The sequence below is a fragment of the Hydra vulgaris genome, chromosome 09, assembly GCF_038396675.1.
Source record: "Hydra vulgaris chromosome 09, alternate assembly HydraT2T_AEP".
NCBI classification, from domain to species: domain Eukaryota; kingdom Metazoa; phylum Cnidaria; class Hydrozoa; order Anthoathecata; family Hydridae; genus Hydra; species Hydra vulgaris.
In genome coordinates, this window is record NC_088928.1 from 18,960,001 (window position 1) to 18,979,765 (window position 19,765).

General features: G+C 26.3%; 1 protein-coding gene across 16 annotated transcripts in view; it reads left to right on the forward strand.

Annotated features, from left to right (window-relative positions):
- Window positions 1–19,765, forward strand: part of LOC136084622 (myb-like protein X) — a 54,001-nt gene that overhangs the window by 3,684 nt on the left and 30,552 nt on the right. For 7 of the 16 annotated variants that reach the window (XR_010640688.1, XR_010640689.1, XR_010640690.1 and 4 more), the window contains exons 2-8: window positions 2,705–2,790; window positions 4,495–4,600; window positions 5,158–5,335; window positions 6,095–6,158; window positions 10,448–10,513; window positions 14,175–14,251; window positions 17,679–17,809. Coding sequence is in view for 10 of the 16 variants with exons in the window: in XM_065804949.1 (XP_065661021.1) it covers window positions 2,705–2,790; window positions 4,495–4,600; window positions 5,158–5,335; window positions 6,095–6,158; window positions 10,448–10,513; window positions 14,175–14,251; window positions 17,679–17,809 (708 nt within the window). In the remaining 6 variants the exon portion in view is untranslated. Of the gene's footprint in view, window positions 1–2,697; window positions 2,791–4,494; window positions 4,601–5,157; window positions 5,336–6,094; window positions 6,159–10,447; window positions 10,514–14,174; window positions 14,252–17,678; window positions 17,810–19,765 lie in introns of all 16 variants that reach the window. The other 9 variants (XR_010640692.1, XM_065804951.1, XM_065804952.1 and 6 more) reach the window with 5 other exon arrangements.

The following is a 19,765-nucleotide window of genomic DNA, read 5'->3' on the forward strand; positions in this document are numbered from 1 at the left end:
AAACATTCATAACATAAAGATAAAGTCACAGATTATATATTCCAGGTATATCAAAGTTTTTAATACTTGGTTTGACTAACTTTGGCAGCTTTCAATGCTTTCACTCTCTTGGACATGCCCATGGTTAAATCATGGCATAGTTTGGTGATTCTCTTGCTGTAGAACCAGGCATGGATTAACATTTCTATGAGCTGCGTTTTTGTAGTGATAGGAGCTTTATGTATTTTATTTCATGATTTTTTTGGGAAACTTCAAAGTTTTCTTAATAAAACTCAGGCTTGAACTCCTCTTATAGCCTTTTTCTGACTGGCAGGACCCTATCATTTAACACAATCATTGTTGATTTATCTGAGAATATATGTGTGTGTATATATATGTATATATACAACCTGAAATTAAAAAAATGTCTGGTAAGTATCAGAGAAATCATAGTAAATACATTAATATTCATGATAAACACCTACTGATACTAGTCAGAAAACATGATAAAACTGAATGAAATCAATAAATCAATACTATCATGAGTCTATTAGAAAGCTAAATTAATGATTACCTTTCACTAATCTTCTTTCCTCCAACTTTAATGCTTAACGCCCCATCCATGCCTGGCATGCTTTATCTTGTCCATGTGTTTTGACTTTTTCATGGGTCTGTATACTATTAATCCTTGCTCAAGCAAGCAATTATTCACTATTTTATGGATTACATTAATGTCCTGACCTGCTAATTCCATAGATATCTTTTTACAAGAACTTTTTCTATCACTGAAGGCTATTACTTTGATCTTTTTCTTAAATCTGGGAGGAGTGATTCTTTTATGACCACATTTTTCCAGCTTCAGCTTTTTTATCTTCATCAAGCTTCCTCTTCATTCCACTAGCTCGACTCTTCCATCTTCAACTTTTCTATCCTTATCCAGCTTCTTTTTTTATTCCACTTACTGTTTGTGTTAAGATCTTAAATTTCTTAGCTCTTTTTTCTCCTTTTGTTTGAGGCTACTATTCTCCAACAAAACACAAATTTATTCTTTTTTTTCTAGGACTCAGGTTACTTCTTTTTTCCATCATTTTAAAATTGGTTTAAAATCTAAAAGATTTTGCTGAAAGAGTAACTTTTTTATTTGTTCAGAACAGAAACTAGTAGAGTGTAGAGTCCAAGTACACCATACATTACAGTGAGTAAAACAGGTGACACAAACTCAAATTTACATATTTCAGGGTTTACGACAAATTTCAGTTACAGTTCTTGTCGAGCCCTTAATTAAAAGCAGATCTAAATATATTTCATTTGAAAATAAATTAGTCCCTTTATTATGCATATGTATGTCATCAAAACAAAAGAATATCATTGACCACTGAACTTTTTTGCTGCCTCAATTAATAGAAATTAGTGAGAATTGCAAAAGTCCATTAAAATTTTTCCAGAACTATATATATATATATATATATATATATATATATATATATATATATATATATATATATATATATATATATATATATATATATATATATATATATATATATATATATATACATATACATATTTATCAGGGTCTATTCTAGAAAAATAATTTGCCTTAAATAAATTCAGCAAAAACATTGATGTATATAGGCATTTTTTCGCAAAAGAAATGTTTGGCGTATAAAAAAAAAAGCACTCAAGTTTTGAATTTAGGCAGCACCCAAATGTTACCCAAATACGTTCAACACTGTTGAAAAGGGTCTAGAACAACTCCTGTGTATATATATATATATATATATATATATATATATATATATATATATATATATATATATATATGTATATATATATATATATGTATATGTATATATATATATATATATATATATATATATATATATATATATATATATATATATATATATATATATATATATATATATATATATATATATATATATATATATATATAAGGAGGGGCTTTTAAAAAAGTCATAAAAGTTTCAAAGTTATTTGATCCAAGCATAGTTTCACCTTATAAATGACCCAATTAATCAACCTATGCGGTACATCAACATGACCATGAAGAAAATATTATTATCTTTAGATTATTAATTGAAACGTTTTTAAATTAATTAAGTTTGAACTACTAGAAGAGACGCTTCTAAATTTGAAAATATATTAGTTTTTATGCTTTGGTTTCTCTGGTTTTTCCTTTATTTATTTCATCATTTGTTAAGTTCTCTTTTCAGTTTATAGTTTGTTTATTTTTGATTTTCTTTTTTAATTTTAAATTAGTTTTGTTTTTTTCTGAAAAAATCAAACTAATTTTAAAATTAGTTTTAATTATCGATATCAAATTATCAAAAATATCAAAAAAATCATGACCAAATTGTCAAAAAAAAAAATTGTATTCGTAGTTATATAAGGTGTGCGACCAGCTGTGTTTCCTGAGAAGGCATGGTATATATATACACACATATATACATACAAATATGTATATATATGTGTGTGTCTATATGTATATATATGTGTATATGCATATATATATATATATATATTTGTGTGTGTATGTATATATATATATATATATATATGTATATATATATATATATATATATATATATATATATATATATATATATATTACAGTTGTCTGTTACATTTTGCTATTGACTTTTTTATTGAATTTTTTTCTAATGAAGTAGTTAATGCTTTCATTGTTTCACTGAGTTTTTAGAATTAGAGGGACTTATTGAAGAGTTTAAAGTAGTTGATAGTGAGCAAGAAAGTACGCATGAAGAAAATGACGATGACCAGCTAGAGGTTATATATATATATATATATATATATATATATATATATATATATATATATATATATATATATATATATATATATATATTTATATATGTTAACAGTATGCAAAAAAAAAAAAATAATTGTACACTTTAAGAATATCATAATTTTAAAGAATGCATCAAAAAAATGAGTTGTTCGTTATTTGAAATCTTTTTTTAGATATCTTTTTAAGTATTGTTTTAGGAATCTGTGTATTTGCGAATTAATTGTTTTTTAAACCTATTGAATTTTACACAATTAATTTAATAATGCATAATATTGACTAAAAAAAATAATCATACAGTAACAAAATAGGTCATTGTTTTAGTGTGAATAGAGCAAATCGAATGATCTAACTAGTAAGTAAAATTGCTATTGTAGCTGGCAAAGGGCGAAAACACAAGACCAATGTAAAAAATATTGTGTTCAGATGAGTTAAAATACAACTTTATCTCATTGGATAGAGTCCATAAAGTTTGGCAAAAAAAAAGGAGGTTATAAATTGAGTTGTTTGTGAGATAATGTAAAACAAGGAGGAGGAAGTGTGATAGTTTGAAGTGGTATGAGTTGAAAAGGAGTAAGGAAATTGACATTTACTGATGACAATGGATGCTTCAATGTATTGTAAAATTCTCAAAGCCAACTTCCGACTATCTACTAAAAATTTGAGAATGGGAAACAATTTCATAATCCATCAGGATAACTATTCAAAAAGATGCCGTTAAGAAAACGAAGCTTTGCTTTGCTACAAATAACATAAATGTTTTAGAATCTCAAAGTCTGGACTTGAATCCTATAGAAAATTTGTGGTATATTTTGGACAGAAAAATTGGAGACTAAGCATTTAAACACAAAGATGACTTAAAATAATATAATAACAGAAGAGATCCAAAATTTGGTTAACTCAGTGTCAAATTGTCAAGCTGGGGCCATCAAGGCCAAAGAAAGCATTACTCAATACTAATTTCCATGAAATTTGATCAATTTGACATTATTTTTAAACTGTACAATTATTTTATTTGCTGTAGCTAAAAATGTGCGGCAAAAAAAGTTTATTTAAAAAATTAAATTTTTAAATTTCTATCGTACAAAAATGATTTTTTCCCAAAATCTTGTTGATATTTTGCTATTGATATTTTAATGTATACTTTAGAATCAGTTTTTGTTAAAACTTTACAAAAATTTTGGTCATAAACATAAAAGATGTTACTTTTTTTAAAGTGTAAGATTATATTTTTTTGCATACTGTATATATATATATATATATATATATATATATATATATATATATATATATATATATATATATATATATATATATATATATATATATATATTGTTCATATAAAAATTTCAATTTTTTTTTTATGCTAGACTAAATATTATGCTTTTATGTTTCACAAAGTATACTTGTTTTTATTAAGTATATATATATGTCTATCTATTAAATCTATTATATCTATTAAAGTTCAATAATGTAAATGTATTTATGTTTTATGCATATTAAAAATATATAGTATTTAACTTTAACTGTTAATAACTTTATTTATTTCATGTTAGACATGGTATTTAAAAGTAAAATGGTTCTTTTTATATTATTTTGTTTAGAGTTATTTTTCTTAGGTTAACATTTGCTTATTTTAAATGTTTACTTATTTTTATTTTTTTATAATTTTTAATTATTTTCAGGAATCAACATCTTACCAATGTTCAATATTAGGTTACCTTTCAGCTCTTAAACAAAGAGGCTTAGAAACTGAGATATTTCTTAAAAAAGTAAACAATGAAAAGAATGGTGAATATAATTTATTTTTCTATACAGTTTAATTTAGGCTTTTAAAGTCCTGCATCTTTTTCTTTCATGAGATTTATAAGTTTTTAAGCATTTCTGGAGTGTTAGGATCAAATTAAAATAATAAATGGCTAACTCTAAACAACAATGTTCTTTTTGAGACCTTGTGTCTCGTTTTAGAATATTGTGTCTCTTTTTAGAATCTCGTTTTTCTTTTTAGGACTTTGTGTCTCTTGTTGAGAGTGAATTGCTAATGATATTAGATTTTTCTTCTTTTGTTTTTGTTTTCAAAATTTTTTCAATTAAAAACGTTTTTTGTCAAAATCAATGGTAATAAGAAACAAACAAATTTATAAATCTCTGTTCAAAAGTTTGTTATTTAAAAATAAATCTTGTGTTAAAAGAAATGCTATTTAAAATAACAGCCTTGTTGGAAGAGTTGTTAAATAATTTAAATATTTTTTATAACAATATTTATCTTATTATTTAAATTATATTTTCGCACCTTTAACTGCTAATATTAGGTCATTTAATGTTTTTTTATTGGATTGTGTTTTTAGATATCATTGATGTTAAAACAGTTGTGATTAATCAAATGATTTTAAATGATTTTGAAAAAACAGCCGTTAAAAGTGATTGGATTAATGGTCTAACAGATAATTATATAAGCAACTTAAAACAACTTAGTGACAATAATTTTATCAAGGAAAAACAAGAAGAAAAGAAAGAAGAAAATATGTAAGAACAGAAGTTCTTTTGTTTGAATAGAAGTTTTTTTTAGAAGTCAATAGAGCTTTACTAAATTAAAGTACAAAATAAGAAAAGGTTTTGACCAAAAGTTATTTATTAGCTTAAAGAAAAAAAAACAAGGAAAAGTTGATTATGAGATAAAAATAATGTTTTCTGTTTATTTTTATTTATACATCTGAATGTTAAAATGGTTTAACATTTAGATGTATAATTAAAAATAAACTGTCAAAACTGTTGAAATCTAAAATCAATCTGGATCTTCTGTTTGTAAATTCAAATTATATTTTCTTTTTTTTTTAAAAAAAGTCTTCTTCTTGAAGACAACATGACAAGGAAAAAGTTAAGACAACTTAAAAATTAACAAAAGTGTTTTATTTATTTATTTATCATAGAAAGAACTGAAGATTTTAATTTTTTACGTATATAAATTTGTAAACAAATATAAGTCAATTTTAAATTGCATATTGTGGGGAGCGTTTAAAATATTTAGGACAATGTTTAGCCTACACGTATTGGGTTTTTAGTCAATATTTTGCATTAAACTATTGAAAACAACAAATTGTATCATCAAAACTTGTTTAAAATATTTATTTAGAATTTATAACTAATGTAAAAAACATTACCAACATATTAAAGTCATAGTGTATAAAAAACAAATTTTTAAAATAGTTTTTTTTTTTTTTTTTTTTATAATATAAAATAGTTTTGTAATTTTGATATAAAATCTTGATAACTTCACATTTTTAGAGAACAAAAAACTTATCTGTCGTTGAACTTACAAAATGGCTCAGAAAATGGACAGTTTGACCATGTAAATATATATTTTATGTACAATTTAATTAGTTACCTATATATATTAATTTTTCAGGTTAGGATGAAACTTTAATTTGTCCCACTCCCTATAGGCAAAAGCAGATCTTCCAACCTTTTTGTTACAAATCTTTTTCCTTCCTTCCTTCCTACCTTTTTGCTTTAAATCTTTGAGAATTAATAACAAAAAATTTGAGATTTTTTTGAAAACCTAAAGAAGCGTAAAATCATAAATTAGTTTTGTGTTAAAATTTTTTTTTAAAAATTAAGTTTGATTTTTTAATGCTATAACATTTGCTTTGTGACTGCTTTTTTTGCAATGATCAGGTAAAACCTTGATGTAATTGTTTACCACAAGGAATAGTAAAATTGGTTAATATAATTTTTAACCATTCGAACAGAGTAATCTGCAAACCATGTTTGGCTGAATTTATTTTTACATTTAAAATATATAATGCTTTATTTTTAATCAAATTACGGATATCTACATCAAGTGTTCATCTGTACTTAATTACCAGATAAAACAATTAGAATATTTTAAAAAAAAAATGCCTCAACCTTTTTAAAATTCACCTGGAGAATTTAAATCAACTGTGAGGCTGTGAGAATTGTAATTTAGCTGTTAGTTGGAAGTTCTGTAGAAGGATTAAATTTTTATTAAAATCATTTGTCAGTTCTTCTTTTTTTTTTCTTTTAGTTTTTATTACAACTATTATTATTGTTATTATTATTAACTAGCTGATTAGGCCTGTAAAAATATGGGTCTTAATTGTCAAAAGAAAGTTTTAAATTTTTTTTCTAGCTACGGGTTGTTTTTTTTTTCTTTTTTTGTGCCACAGCAGCACCTTCTGGAGTAGTAGGACTTTCTTATTGAGTTTTTTCTTTATTAAGTTTTAGACACCTTTTTTTTCAGACCATCCACAGCTTATTAGGACTAATTACCTGAGCACATTAATAACTTAAGTATCAATCTCAATCATGACACATGCAACAAATTTGTTCTCCCGGTGTTTTGATGTTTTTAGAAATTTTAGCTTTTTTTTAATCTTTTTGTTTAAGTGTATAATATTGTTACATATGTTTGTATATAATCTCTATAAGACTTCAAAAGTATTTTTTATTTTAAAATAATAAAAAAAAATAAAAAATAAAAAAGTTGCCAGTGGTAGGACTTGAACCACGGCTTACTTATTCAGAAGCTTGGCACGTTATCCACTCGGCAATGCTGGCATGTTGTGGAACAAAAATTTTTAAAACTATATAATGATTTTTTTAACAGAAATAAATGTTGTAGATCAAAATTTAGGAGAGCTTGACGCAATGCAATTCTCAAGTGAAAATCAAACTGTAAAACTTGATAAATGTTTCAGTATGTTTTAGCATTACTTAAATTGAAGTTTATGTAGGTTAGATATTTGCATACACGTTAACTCACATTTTCTTATAAAACAATGTCCTGCGACTCTTTCTCACCACTACCTTGGTTGCAATGGCTCCCAAGAGCTTCGTGTCAAACACACTCGAATGAGCACTACTACTAACTCAATTAAGTTAATAAAGTCAAATTAAGGCAATAATATATAGACATATAGATTTCATTTTAGAAATCAACTTAAAATGATACATTTTCAGTAAAGCATTTTCTGTTTAGTTAAATATTAAAGTTATTAATTTTTAGTAGCAAATCTTTTGTTGTTACAATTTAAAATTTCGACTGTTTTAACTAAAAATTTAGAATCACAACAAGCAATTTAGTTTAATATAATTTAACTTAAAAAGTTTATTTAATTCAATGTTAGTAATCTCTTTATTAATATTTTTACACTAATTTTTTTTTTTAATTTTCTATTGTTACAATATGTTCATAAAACTTTTAGTTTTTGTGGCAAAGTGCCATAGAAGCTGAAAGCCAAATACCATCAATGTGTTCTACAGCAAATATTGTTGTAATGTCAGTTTGTATGTATTATTAAATTGTATGTATTAGTATAAATTAGCATTAATTAGTATAACTTAGTATTTATTAAGTAAATATCTCCAGATCCCTACCAAACATTATAAAAATATTTTTCAAGTGGCTCAATTGAAAACCAACCTTACAATACACATTTGACTTTAAAAGTCAAAAAAGTTTTCACTAGATCAATTAAGTAGTAGCATGTTGTGTGATTGCAGTATTGGTATCTGTTTGATAGACTTCTGACTTCATTAAAGCTATTTCACAAAGTTTGACAACTCAGCAGTATTTTATAGTAGTTCTAAGGGTTTACCATTTACTGAGTGTATTTCCATGCGTAGTTCTTTTCTAAAGCAAGTACATCAGGTGCTTTAATATTAATAGCACTTAAAAAAAAAATTGTTTATAAACCAGTGCCTTTAAATGTTTTGAAGTTACTGCTGTAGAAATTTTTAAATATTTGGATACATTCTAAAAAGTCATTAGTTTTTTTGTATAGATTTTTAAAAATGTACGCCATATAATAAATAAGTACCCAATTTTGTTAACTGTTGTTTACTTTTAACAGTTTTGAATGTTTCAAAAAATTTTTGATTTACCATCAGTAAGTATTCCCAATATCTTACTGTTGTCAATATTTTTTGAAGGAAATATTATTCATCTGGTAATCTTTTTTTTTCCCTCTATCTTTTTCTCTTCTCTGGATTTTTCAAGAATTTATATAATAACTTGATATTTTTGTTTTAATTTAGTAGTTTAGGCTCTCAGTGGCTGGTGAACATTAACTCAAATAAGACTCAATTCTTTCAGCTAATCGTTATTGCAACAATCTAAATCTTTCTATATTTATGAACGGTAACGTACTCGATGAGTCATCTCCCCTTTATCTTCCAGGATTAATTCTTACTTCCGATCTTTCTTGGAAACCATATATCAAATCCATTACAAAATTAGCATCTGCATCTCTTTATCGTGCTCGCCATTTTCTTACTCAGGATTCTATTCTTTATCTCTCTAAATCTCAAATTGGTCCTTGTTTGGAAATGGTTGCCTTATCTGGGGCGGATCTTCGAATAATGCTCTTTTTCTTTTAGACAAGGTGCAAAAAATGCATTGTAAACATAGTTGGACCTGCTCTTGCAGCCAACCACCAACCATTATAACATTGTTGTAATGTTGCTTCTCTTTCTCTTTTCTATGAATACTATAATTGGCATTGCTCTAAAAAGCTAGCGCCCCTTGTGCCATCTACTAAAATTCATTCATGTGTTACCTAATTTAATTTAAGCATCATTAAGTATAATTAACATTTTAGTTATTACTAACTCTCACAAGTTAGAAACCCAGCGGAACTGTATTAGCTTTTACATAAATGCTTTTACAACATTTTTAAGATCAAGTTAAATTTAGAGAAAAAAAGTTCTGCATATTACTAGAAAAAGTATATTCTAAATGTCTTTTAAAATTAGATCTGAAAAACCTGAAATACTTACTTAAAAATGTTATAGGGACTTAAAAATGTCCCTGTAAATCTTTTGCCTCCATAGTTATCTGTTTTTATATAGTTTGTCCATAATAAAAATAAATAAAACTAGCTTTATATCACTTAGTTTTTTTTCTTAATTGCTGACTTTAATTTACTTTTGATACTTTTTTTTTCAGCATAACTTACTTTCCTAAGGTCGAGTGGGCCACTACAGTCGAGGAAGCTACTTTATTGTGATAACAACCCTCTCTCAAATCTTCAACTCTGAAAAACAAACCTTGACAAACAAGGCTGCTGTGCAGAGAAACAAGTTGAGCGCTGTACTACCAGCGATGTGGTAGGGACCAAACTCGCTTAAAAAGCAAGCGTACTACCACTACACTACTACCATATGATATAAAATCAAAAGACTATAAAAGATAAGATGATAAATAGGGTTTTATTTGGGCCTATTATTGTTCCCAGGAAGATACTTTTTCGGAAATTTGGTAATAAACCAAATTTCCAAAATCCTGTTAAATTTTTCTGGTATCCTAGAATTTCAATAAAAAGTCTTTCAGCTTCTCTGTTTATAATAGTATTTTTCTAAACTATCAAAAGTTGCTTTATAAGAATAAATTGAAAAATGCCCTCAAATCTTAAAATTTAAAGGTTTCGAATTATTTTGATCTCAAAAAAGCAGGTGAGGCAGAATTTCAATATTTTGTCCAAAACTATTTTTACATTTTTTGAGTTGGTTCCACCATTGATTTAAAAAGACATTTAGAAAATGTTCATTTTTTTAACCGTGTAAACATTTTCAGAAAATACTGTTTGTATTTTACTTTTACTTTTATCATTGATTTAGGATCAGCGCATAAAATTAATTGATGAAGAGATTTTCAATGAAAAATTGAAGCTTTCTTCATTAGATGTAAGTTTCAGTTTTTATTTTGATAAGATTGGGACTAGTTCTAAAAGATATAAACAAGTAACTATTACTGAAACAAGTTTTACAACATTGAAAATTACCTTAAGAAATATTTCAGATGTAAGACCTTTGTAATTTATCACTTCTTGTTTATTTTTTCTTTAAGTTCACTGATTTATATTTTACTTATAATTAACATGTAAGTGTTTTTCTTATCTTTTATTTGTGTTTTTTACATTTTACTTTAGGGCTTGAATTAAGCATATTGTGATCGCAGTCAGCGATTGCTTTTCTCACCATTGTAATTAGTTTTTTCTTTTCAAAATATTTCTGTGTATTATTTGTGTGTGTGTGTGTGTGAGTGTTTTCTCATCTAATTTAACATTTTTATTTGGTCATTCTTAAAAATAAATAGTAAAATAAAGTAGCAAAATAATAAATTGAAAGATTTTATAGTGAAAAATTAGAATAAAATGAAAAATTAGAACCAATTGCTCTTTTTTATTCACCCAATCTAATATCAAATTTAAAAAAGGAAGCAAATGAGAGAGAAAATTTTATTTATTTAGTAAACATTTTAATAAATTAAATATTTTTTAAAATTAAATTTTTTCGTTTCTGAAAAATAGTCTAAAAAGTAAAAACATTCTATTGCAAATATTAAACAGGTGAAATAAAAACTAAATTTCAAAGAATTTAACACACATTTTCTGTGAGTTGACACTTATAGTAGGTTTCAAGTACTAACAGAAATTTTGAAACAAGTAGTTATTTTTTGTAATTATATTTTATTTATGAGCAATATTATCATACACCTCTATTTGAATGCGTAGAAACTGCAATACATAGTTACTTTTATGAACTCAGTGGGTTTAGTATGGCAGCATATAAAAATACTTTTTTTTTAAATAGCGGCTGTTAGAAGCATTTCAATAAAAACAAGGGAACTAAAAAAATATTATTCCATACATATCGCATATCCAATAAACATTTTTTTTTGATCATAAAATAAATATTTTTTACTTTGAGTCTTTTACAATGGTAAGGCAAAAATATAAGACCAAAACTTATAGCTCAAAACAAAGACTTCAGGATACAGATAATTAATTACATGATGCTATAAATGTGGTTAAAAAAGTATGGTTGTGTACAAAATGAGCAAGATGTTTGGAATTTTTTGTCAGGCTCTTCGTGATAAATTATCTGGAAGAACTTCTTTGAAGATACAATACTGTGGCTATGCAACAGTAGTAGGTGGATGAAGTTGAAAACAGGTTAGTTGAATAATTACTTGCATGCACAAGAATGGGATTTATTACAGTAATATAAAAACGCAATTTACTAACAACTATCTTGCAAAAGGTTGGTTTCATGCATTTCTTGTTGTTATGAACAGCTATCTCAAAAATGAGGTGAATACTTAAACTGAGCTAAAGGAGTAACTGAAAAGCCAAGAGATTGTTTGCTGAAATTCTAATACTTTTGGGAGAAAACGTTCAATGTTTGAATGATTTGCTGCACATTTTCAATATGGATGAGAGTGGTTTTAGTTTTTTTTTGTTGTTGTTGTTGTTGTTGTTGTTATTCACCTCCTCAGGTTGTTACCAATAGTTAATACCAAAAAAACGCATTTATTACATGGTGAACGAGGAAAAAATACATGTTGGCAGTTTTTGGGCCAATGAAAGCATAGTAGAAATTTTTTTGCCGAAAATGGCGCATTGACCATGAAGGGCAGAAAATAAACAAGGAAAATGTACCAGAGGCAATAAATTCATTTATAATTGATATGGCAAGTAATATTAAAAGTGCTTTTAAAAATACTAGAGTTTTTCCTTTTAATGCTAATAGTGTTAAATACACACAAAATTTTCAAGGATTATTTGAGTCAACTGTAATTAATGCTCTAACTGCTTATTCAGAGTTATTTACATTCAAGTGTGATTTTATCAGCTCTCGCAAAACTTTTATTGAATTGTGAGTGGTAATGTAGAAAATGTGCAAATTATATCTGATATAGAAATGGCTGATTACAATATTGTAGCGGTAATAGAACCAGAAACAGCTTGTTTTAGTTTAAAAATAGCAAGAAAAGTTATAAATCCAATTGAAAATGTTTTAATTTTAGGAAACGAGGCAGGAAATTCAAAAAGCAAAAATGAAAGAAAAGTCAAAAATAGAGAAAGAAAATTTAAAGAAGAAACAATTGGCTGCAGAGAAAATGACAAAAATGGAGGGGAAAAATTAAGAAAAAAGAATTGGCCACAGAGAAAAAGTTATTAAATGAAAAAGCAAGAAAATTTTGAGAAAAAAAAAAAATTACATTTTATATTTATATTACTGTATACTTAATGTTTATTAAATAGTCTTCCTTTTTAATTTATATACCTAAAATTGTTTAATAATATGTTATAAATGTATTAATCTTTCATTTGGAACCATGAGCACATTATGGAACTAAAGCTAAAGCAGATTTTAAAATACAGGATAAGTGTCAACAATATATACAATAATTGTGAATCACATACAATAAGAATGGGAAATTGCACATTAAAAGTTTGATCAAAATAAGTATGTAAATTATTTAAATTTTAGAGTTTAGAACAGTTTTAAATTAACCCATAAAGTATTTTACTGACAACTGCAAAATTTTGCTAAACTGCAAACTTTCACTGCAAAATTTTGCCAAACTCACATTAAGTGTGGAAATGACCCTAACTCTTATATTTATCTATAATTAGCTCTATTTAAAATTTACATTCAGTATATCTCAATTTAAGTTCACACATGAAGATCATGTTGAAAGTACAAAAATACATTATAACTCTAGAAAACTTTTGAAAAGATGTATTAAACATTATGGCTCTAAATGATGGGTATCTTTCTTCAAAGAAAGAATTTTTAGTGGATTGCAAAGAAAACTTGTTTTTAAGCTATAACAGATAAGCAAAATAAGGAATACTTTTATATATTCCTGAGCTTAAAGTATTTTGAGTAAAATGAAATTTTTTTTTGATGTCCATATGATTTCAGTTTGGTTTTTATTTAAACAAATTATTTTAATTTTTTATTGTTTTAATTTTTTGTTTTGTTTTCATTCTTTTTTAACTGTTTAATATGAATAACTGTTTAATGTGAATTTTTATTATACAATTTTTATTATTTTGTTTTCTTACACATCTACATAAGAGATGCATAAAATATATACTCGTTGGTTTAAAATAAATTTAAAGAGCTTTTTGTTTTATTTTTTAAGAAAATCTATGTTTCATGATAATTTCTACATCTCTTTCATATTTCTAATCTTACTTTCTGCTTAAAATAATTTGGTTTATTTATCTATGTCCTAGTCTTGACACTAGTCATGGTCCTAGATATGTTGATTCATTATTAGGGTAGGTCAGGCTCATAAGTCTTTTTCTGCTAAAGCCTTTGCTAGTGAAAGCAAATAACCTAGGGGAAGAAAAACTCTAAAATAAAGCTCGCAATAGTTTTGTGTGAGCTTGTCAACCAACAAATTTGTAAAAGATCTAATAATTTTAATCCTTTATTAACTTCAAACTATTATAAAATTATTACAGCTTGAATTTTTATTATTTTAAATAAGAATTTATAATATTAACTTGTGTTAAATATGTAAAAAAATGTTTAAAATGCTTTTTAGCAAGAAAAGAAACTAAATTCAGAAGATATTTTTATAAGGACTGTCATTTCTTTACAAAGAAATTATAAAAAACAAAGGTTTGTTATTATAATAATTTGTTGTTTTAATTTATTGTTTTGATTACAATTTATTTATATTTTTATTGATCAGAATTAATCAAAGTGACGTTGCTCGACTAGGCACACTACTACTAGGCAGTTCCCAATTTAAAAAAAAAATATTTTTAAAATAATTTTTCTCTAATATTAAGTAATAATAGTAGCAGAAGTGTGTACTAGAGTTTCATAATTTTTTATTTTCAAGAAATTAAGTTCTTTTATTTGTTTTTATTTTTAGTTAAACGAAAAAACAAAAAAAAATTTCTAAAACTAAATTATTGTTTTATTCTTTTGAATGTTTATTATTTGCTTAATTCAAGTTTTTTACATTCAACAAGCAGAATGTGCTCTAGTGGACAACAACTTTTAATTTAAGTTTAGTAAAAATATATCTAATACATAAGCATGTAATTACTTATTTATGCAGTAGTTCCATAAGTCATATAAAAAAAAAGTTATATAAAACATTATCTGAATGAAAGATCTTACATTGCTATATTTTTTTTTTTTGTTTTTTTGTTTTTTTGTTATTCACCTCCTCAAGGCCAAGAGGGCCACTACAGATGAGGAGGCTACTTAATGGTGGTTATAACCTTCTCTCAACTCTATAAATCCGAAACACGAACCTTGACGAACAAGGCCGCTGCGCGGAGAAACAAGTTGAGCGCGGTACTACCAGGAACGTGGTGGGGATCGAACTCGGAACCTCTCGCTTATGAAGCGAGCACTTTACCACTACACCAATATTGTATATGAGAAATATAAAGTACCACAGGTACTAACACATTTAACCCAAATAAACTTCAGAATGTTTAAAGTTTTTGTTCACCTGAGTTTTTGAAAATCGGAACAACAGATGTATTTTCCAGCAGGCAAGAAAACAAGACTCAGTCAAGCATTTATTAAATAGTTTAGAGAGAATTGAAGAGAGTTCTGGGGAGCACTTTGGTAAGACTATGACAGGAATGTTGTCTGGACCACAAGTGGTAGAAGAGTTTTATTGAGATATGGCAACGGAAGCTCAAGTGATATAAATATCTAACAATAGGTTAACCTGTTTAATTGAAATGGAAGGAAGAGAATGGTCATAAGATTTGAGAGTTGAATTAGAAGAAAAGTTTTTTGCAAATAGTTTTGCCTTATCCTTGGGAAAGGTAATAAGACCAGTCCCATAAATAAGAGATGTAATGTTAGACCTACCCTTGTTAAAAAAGCTGTTAAAGATTTTCGAAAAGTCTCTAGAGCCCAACTTCTGAGATGAAATACAAGGTTTATTGAACTGAGAAAAATGGAGCTTAGCATTAGACAGTGCCTTTATACAGCAATTTCTTGCAATAATAAATAGCTGTTTGTTCTCTAGAGAGTTGTTCTTCTAAAAAGATAAGATAAAATGATTACAATTAGATATCAGCTGCACAAGAAGGTGAAAACCATAGTGTAGAATGAGGCTCAGTTAGCATTGGGGTAGTAATAAGTATTGCGATGATAAGGTAAGTTCAAAAAGAAATTACAAGATGAAAGATTTAAAGAGATCATTAATATATTAATAATATATTAGATATTAGTTTTGATGTAACATAATTGCCCATACTTGAACAGTTATGATCGAGCAGAAATTAGTGAAATAGTTGGACTATTTATTTTACATTTGTTAAGTAAAGTAATCAATATTAATAAATTAGGTCTTTATTAAGATGATGGTTTAATAGTAATCTTTAAAAAATCTGGTCCACAGCCTGATAAAATTAGAAAAGATATAAAAATTTTCAAAAATATTAGCTTTAAAAGTTGTAAATTTTTTTGATTTCACATTTAACTTCTGTTAAAACTCATATGAGTCTTTCAAAAAACCAAATCAAGAATTTTGTATATTAATATTAACCCAAACCACCCACCTCAAATTTTTAAAACAAATCTTAATTTGTTAAAAGCCTGTTACTAATAAAGTTAATAACAGGCTAAACCAAAACTTCTCTAATAAAAATGTAATGAATTTTTCCAAACATATTTGTAAAGCATCCCTTAAAAGAATAGTTTTCAAAATTTCAAAATAAAATTTTGAAAAATAACCCTGGAAAAAATAATGCAAAAAAGCAAAATATAATTAAAAACATAATTTGGTTAAACCCCCATATAGCAAAAATGTTTCTACTAGCATAAAAAAAGTGTTTTTAAAACTTGTAGATAAATACTTTACACCCTCTTATTATTTCATAAAATTTTTGCACAAAAAATGTGAAGAGAATTATAAAAGGCTACAATAATGGCTTGATATATGAAATTCTAAATAAAAAAAGTAACAGAAAATTGTAATTCTAAACTAAAAAACAGTTGCCCATTGAATGGAAAATGTTTGTTAAAAAAAGTGGTATATAAATGTGTTGTTTCTTCTAAGAATGTACCTGAAAAACAATAGATTTGCTTAACGAGGGTGAATAAAAGAACAGTTTGTCAATCATAAGCAATCCTTTAAAAACAAAATGTATTCAAAAGACACCATAATATAGATGCAGAGTCCCAAAAAGACTCTGGATTTGAAAGTTATAGAAAGGATATTTCTTCTTGGTTTTTGGTATTTAGAAACTCTAAAAATATGAAAAAGCTTATGAACTACTTTTTGAGGTAAAAAGGGACTTTTAGGTTAGAGGAAAAATCAATTTTTAAATTTGAAATCATTACCTTATGTGTAAAGGTGGCAAGGACTCTGAGACTCTAGGCTAAAAAACAATAGGTTTCAAGTCATTAAATCTCATGAATTTTTTTCTTATTGCAGATCATGTCATTCAATATTTTTAGAACTCCTGTGCACCAGAGACCTGTAGGTAATAGAAGTTAGAGTCCTTTTGGGACTCTGCTTACCTGCACCAAGATATCAAAATATATATATATATATTAATATCTTTGATATCAATATATATATATATATATATATATATATATATATATATATATATATATATGTTGTTTTACTTAGTTCACTTAGATTATATGAAAAAGTTTTACAAATCATTACGAAATGCTTAAGAGCTACTTAATAAAAAAACAGAGTTAATTTTCAAATGTCCTCACAACAATAAATTTCTATTAAGCAACCACAAACCTGAAGATTAGATGTAAAGACACATAGTCATAACAACAGTTTTTTCCCTAAAGGTTTTTTCTGTATAGTTTTACGTAACTGATTTCAATTGTGTATAATAATTTTTTATTGAAAAAACTATATTTGTATTTTACCTGATGATTGCAACAGCATGAAAGTTGTGAAAATCATGTAGTTTGATTTTCTACCATATATATGTATATATATATATATATATATATATATATATATATATATATATATATATATATATATATATATATATATATTATATATATATATATATATATTACTTTTTCAAAACAGACTTCAAAGGTTATTAAAGGAACTTGAAAAGTCTGCTAAGTTATGTAATATTCAAAGTGCAACAGTAGAAATTGGAACAAATAAGATATATATGAACTCAGAAGATATCAGCAGTCATTGGAGAGAAAAAAGTAAGTGTTTTTATGAAACATGTTAAAATTGTATTTATTATTATGTAAAATTGTGTTATTAAGATTGATTTATTATCTTGTAAAAACTTTTTATGACGGTTATAATAAACCATATTAATGGACATAGACATGTAAATATTTCATATCAAGATGTATAGAGTTTAAATCACACCATGTCCCTAATAGTACCATGCTCAATAGGTTGTTGTTTTTTTTGTACAGCAGTCTCGTTGACCAAGGTTTGTCCTTTAGAGTTATAGAGTTGAGAAAGAATTGTAATAACAATTAAGCAAAAAAAAATTTATTGGCCTTTTTGACTGTAGCTTTTTTACCTTAGAGTAGCCTCCTTGGCTTCAGTTATTAAGCGACCGGGGTTGATATTTGACCAGAGCTGGGGCCCGGTTTAATAAAATGTAGCCGGGGCCGCATAAATGCTTATACATCCTAAAGTTTGTTTTTTTTTTATTTAAAATTCATGTTATATTTTGTATATATATGCATATATAAACATTATGATCAACATGATCATTATAATCATCATTACTAGAAATCATCATCATCATCATCATTATCATCATCATCATTATCATCATTATCATCATCATCATTATCATCATTATCGTCGTCATCATCATCATCATTATCATCAGGCTTTAGCCTTCCTCTTTTATGTTGTTTTTCTAATCATGGTCATCACTCAAATGAGCTATTATCTCTATTATGATAAACCAAAACTTATTCTTGCTTGGCTTCTTATTCAACAAATTGCACCCTTTTACTGTATCTGTCCCTTCATGCTATAAAAACTTTTATTAATCCATTTTTTTTCCTTGCACATAAAAAAAACCCTCATAACTCTTACTCATGTTCAGGTTTACTTTTTTTATACAACCTAAAACTTTTTAAATCTTCAGTTAACTGTTTCCCAGCTTTTTAACCTATCCTCTGTGTGAAAGTAACTCATAATTTAATAGTGGTTGCTTGCAACCTTATATAACCTTTCGGAAGTAAATTAGAGTTTAATAGTATAGAAATATATGCCAGTATTTAATAAATAGTAAATATATGTATAAAAGTATAATGTATAAAGAATTATAAATTTTTTTCTAGCTCCAGCTATCAGCCCCTGCTAAATCTTATAATTTTGCTGGGGCCAGGTTTGCAAAAAGTTTTACCACTTTCACCACTTTCTCAATTAATATTTAAAAGAAAAACTTTGGAATAAGATGCTTTTTAAGTCTTTACATTCTTCTACAACTTTTTACGTTCTAAAAAAACAAATTTAAAATTAAAAAAATAAAATCTCTACAATTTCTTGAAAAATTTTCAAATCTTAAAATATGCAATCTACAATACACAATTGTTGACTTTCTCTCCAAGCAATTCGAAAGTATTATTTTCACCATTTATACTTGCTACCTGTATAACCTGCAAGATACCTGCCTTTCTAAAACAATTCATTGCAGTTTTTGTCCATACAGCATCCCATGACTTATAGTTTCAAGAATGTTGATATTTTGGGTCGTTTTACCAGCAATGATGTATTTGATCTGATGCCTCACAACATTTGTGCGATAAAAGCCTTCAATGCCCTTATGACTCCCTGATTCATTGGTTGAGTTTCCGCGGTTTTGTTTGTGGTAAATTCAATTGCTTTAAGATAGTCATCATTAGGATGAACATGGTGGTTATCTATGATTAGAGCAACTTTTCTACCCTCAGCAATAATCTTTGTGTCAAGCCTTTTTACATAATCAGTAAAGATTTTAGAGTCCATCCAGGATTCATTTTGGGACTTGTATTGATAGGTAAGATATTGTAAGGTAGGCTTTTGACATCTTTGAAACATCCTGGATTTACTTCCTTTCTAATTATAAACATAACCAGCTTTTCACCAACCCCATTTCTATATCTGATATTTTTCTTTGATTGTCAGAACTGTCTTTTTTTGTGTAG